Source organism: Octopus bimaculoides, chromosome 2, assembly GCF_001194135.2.
Source record: "Octopus bimaculoides isolate UCB-OBI-ISO-001 chromosome 2, ASM119413v2, whole genome shotgun sequence".
Taxonomy (NCBI): Eukaryota; Metazoa; Mollusca; class Cephalopoda; order Octopoda; family Octopodidae; genus Octopus; species Octopus bimaculoides.
Window position 1 is genome coordinate 48,336,540 of NC_068982.1, and position 4,450 is coordinate 48,340,989.

At 36.2% G+C, this 4,450-nt stretch overlaps 1 protein-coding gene across 2 annotated transcripts in view; it reads right to left on the minus strand.

The window, feature by feature from the left end:
• LOC106871625 (mucin-5AC) overlaps nucleotides 1-4,450 on the minus strand; it is a 591,942-nt gene that overhangs the window by 117,693 nt on the left and 469,799 nt on the right. For both annotated transcript variants that reach the window (XM_014918237.2, XM_052977025.1), the window contains exon 11: nucleotides 1,668-1,805. In XM_014918237.2, coding sequence (XP_014773723.1) covers nucleotides 1,668-1,805 — 138 coding nt within the window. The remainder of the gene's footprint in view (nucleotides 1-1,667; nucleotides 1,806-4,450) is intronic.

Here is a 4,450-nt window from a genome sequence, read left to right on the forward strand (position 1 = left end):
ATCTGCTTCCCCTCTGGCTAAATAAACTTGTCGCCTAGCCTCCCTTCTGGCACATTGGTACAATTCCCTGCTACCACCGTTCTTCCAGTCCTTCCAAGCCTTTTTCTTTTGTCTAATAGCCCTCACCACCTCAGCCCAGGTCTTCCTGGGCCTACCTCTTCCACGGGTTCCCTCAACTGTTAGGGTGTGGCACTTTTTCACGCAGCTATCCTCCTCCATTCTCACCACATGTCCATACCAGCGCAATCGTCTCTCTTGCACTCCACAACTGATGCTTCTAATGTTCAGCTTTTCTCTCAAGATACTTACACTCTGACGAGTATTCACATTGACATTACACATCCAACGGAGCATACTGGCTATATTATATTATATTATATTATTTTATATTATATTATATATTATATTATATTGTGTATATATATATGTGTGTATGTATATACACATACACACATATGTACAAGATATCATTACACTTCATGCTTTTATACACTCTGAGAGAAATATAAAAGAATATTTGAGTGGCTGTGTATTGTATGTTTTGATGTTTTGTGTTTTGGAAGGCATGTGTGGTATGGTGTGTGTATTTGCTCTTGGTTCTGTATGTGTGTGTGTGTGTATGGTCCAATAGGTTACAATATACGTGTAGGTGTGTATGCATGTGTGTGTGTACAAATAAACCTCCACACACATACACACACACACAATATATACATGGTTTGCCTTTGGCTTGCAACTCCTTGATGAAATCACAGGAGTACTGTTTGTGACATATGGCATATCCCAGAGACATTTAAATCTAGTAGAGTCCATCCCTCTGTGCATTTAATCACAGCTGATTTCAGATGGAAAGAAAGACTGAGATAAAGTATGGAACCAAGAATCAATCTGGTATTTTATTTACTGAATTTGAAAGAACAAAATACAAACTGATCTTGGTAGGATTTGAACTCACAGAAAAGAGTGTTAGAATAATAACCACAATCTATCTGGCATTAACAACTCTGCCAATTGTCCACCTTGAAATATATAAGTTGATTTTGATAGTATTTGAATGCAGAACATAAAATGTTAGAATAAATACCACAAGGTATTTTGTCCAATACTTAGAATTCTGCTAAATCAACCACACACACACACACACACATACACAAACACACACACACACACACACACACACACATACACACACACACACAACTCACACACACATATAGATGTACACATACACATCAACATATATTCACACACAAACATACATTATACATGTGTACATACATTCATATATATATATATATAGATAGATAGATACCCACACATATACATACATAGAGCCATATATATACATGTATACATGCATGAGAATGAGTGTAGTGTATCTGTTTATACCTCCAATTATCAGTGTATCAACCTGCATATGTCTTTAAATGCGTGTGTATATGAGCAAGTTCAATGTTAACAGTGTGTAAAAACCATAAAACCATATACATACAAAGCTATGTTTTAGACCTAATAATAGTTTATTCTCAGCTTTTTTCCAAGAAATGATGAGCAAGTGTAATATAACATAAGAATAAATATAAGTATCAAATTGCTTCAACGAGGGCTGCTGCTGCCAATCTAAGCTTGCTGCAGCAGTGAAAGGAACATAAAGAGACATGACTTACCATTCCACGTTCATCCATATCAGTCAACATAACTATCACTCTTGCTTGTTGTTCCCATACCATTCTCCAAAAATCTGCAACTGTACATTCCAAAGGGGCTTGAGTTGCAATGTAAGCTCTTCTTTCCTCATTTGGACCCTGTAGAAATAATAGTTAACATGATACATTGAAATTACAGATAAATTATGTAGGTTAATGTAGATGAGAAAACATTGACACTATTAAGTGCATAGATAAAGCTTTTTCTCTTTTGTAGTGGATGGAAGTTGTGGAAGAGGGAGGCCCAGAAAGACTTAGGACAAAGTATTGAAAGCCAATCTCAAAATGCTGAACCTTACAAACGAGATAACAGAGTGCCGAGATATGTGGTGCATTGAGATCCTAAAACCAAGGTGTCACATAAAAAGCATTGATGTGGGTGCTGGTGTCATGTAAAAAGTACTGGTGTCACATAAAAAGCACTGGTGACGGTGCCACATAAAAACACCCAGTACCCTCTGTAAAGTGGTTGGTGTCAAGAAGGCATCCAACCATAGAAACCAAGCCAAGACAGACTATGGAACCTGGTGCGACCCCCAGCCATGCCATTTCCTGTCAAGCCCACCAGCCCATGCCATCATTGGAAAACAGATGTTAGATGTTGATGAATATGATAATTATGAGGTGTTAACTGTTTATGAGTTTTAGAGAAGATGAGAATGTTAACATGTATGTTCTTTATCAGTAACATTAACTAGCCATGAGAAATTAATAAGTTTCTGTTGGGAATTAAAGCTACAAGTTGGATACATTGCATTCATTAAATTTCTGAAATGAAAAATTATTGTTATTATGGACTGATACATCTGGTTGCTATAGTTACAGTGTAAAAGGTCTTATTCTTGCAAATCAGGATTGGGTCTAATCCACTAGACCAGGGGTTTTCAAACTGTGGTCCCCGGACCACAGGGGGTCCGCAAGGACAAGACAGGGGGTCCGTGGGACAGCAAATACTTTTTATGGTCAATTTGATTTTATATATGTTTTTTAATCGAAATCTTTTAATTGACAATAAACCTATTTGTTAAATACTGTTAAATAAATAAATGTAAAAATATATGTTATTTTAAGCAAATATTTATGTATAAATTTCATAAGCGTTTACCTAAGGTAAAGCCTGAAATATAAAGGGGTCCACATGTCAGAAAGTTTGAAAACCTCTGCACTAGACTGCTATCCAGGCAATATACACCAGAATATACATAACACATCAAGAGTCTGTAACTGCCATGGGGAACATCATGGCAAGAAAACTCCTCACTTCACATTCCAGGAGACCTCCATTTGTAAGCGTGACCAGTTTCTGTAATGCGCTGTTAACACAATCATAGCAGGGAGATAACTCTCTAACTATGAAGAATGACAGGACATGCTAGAATATTAAATAGTAGTTTGGCTGTTGTATCCTCTGGCCTTCTTCAAGTCTGTTGGTTGTATTTAGCCTCATAAGAAGGTGGTATCTTGAGGATGTTTCCTTACAGTTAGTATGACATAGTTAATGTCTTTACTTTGGGTTTTGTTGTCAACTGATGCTTTTGGTCTTTAGCATAGACCAGTGATTCTCAATCATTTTTTTGCATATAGACCCTTTTGATTCTTATTTTACTCAGATGGCTGCCCTGCCATCTTTGTAACCATTTGATATTTAAAACATCGCATTATATAGTCACGGCTGTGACTGTGTGGTAAGAAGCTTGCTTCCTAACCACATGGTTTCAGGTTCAGTCCCACTATGTGACACCTTGGGCAAGTGTCTTTTACTATAGGTTCAGGTTGAACAAAGTCTTGGGAGTGGATTTGGTAGATGGGAACTGAAGGAAGCCCATTGTAGATATAAATATGTTTATGTCTATGTGTGTGTCTTTGTGTCTGTGTTTGTCCCCACCATGACTTGACAACTGGTGTTGGAGTGTTTACATCTCAGTAACTTATTGGTTTGGCAAAAAGAGACTGATACAATAAGTACTCTGCTTAAAAAAAATAAGTCCTGGGATTGAGTTGTTCCACTAAAACCCTTCAAGTGAGTGTCCCAGCATTGTTGCAGTCAAATGACTGAAACAAGTAAAAAAATAAAAGAGAATGCTATTTTGATAACTAAATTTTATCAAGAATTATATAAAGAATAGTTAAAATATTTTGCATATTTTAGTAGTATGACCAATTTATTTCACATAAATTTTAGCAGCAAAATCTCATGCGGGCCTCTAAGGGGCTTATGGACACAGGTTGAAAACCACAAGTGTAGCCAGTAGTACATGTTAAAGATTTTCTGATGCTCCTGGATGGCAGAAAAGCAACAAGGTGAGATGCTATAAAACATGTCAGGATTTTAGTGTGGGTTATTTGTCCCATTTTATTTTAAGTAGCCATGTACAATCTTTTCAGTGAACTTGGTCTATTTTTTGGATTTTGTAGTAGAGTCAAGAAAGATTATTAATGTTCTTAACGAGAGATGTGTCAGCTTTTATTTCGTTTCACTCCTCAAGTTCATTAGCTATCTTAATTGTGGGCATGTGTGTATGCATGGTAAGTCTGTATGTATCTGTCTATCTATGGGCATATATGTATTTATCTTGCAAACTAGCAATTAATAAGAGTATCAATGTATCTACCTACAATATCAATCTATCTATACAGTGTGTGGTTACCTGTGTGCTTTCTATAATGTATGTGTTCTGTGTGCATGCATGTGTGTGCATATATATATACATATGTATATATATATATATATATATATATATATA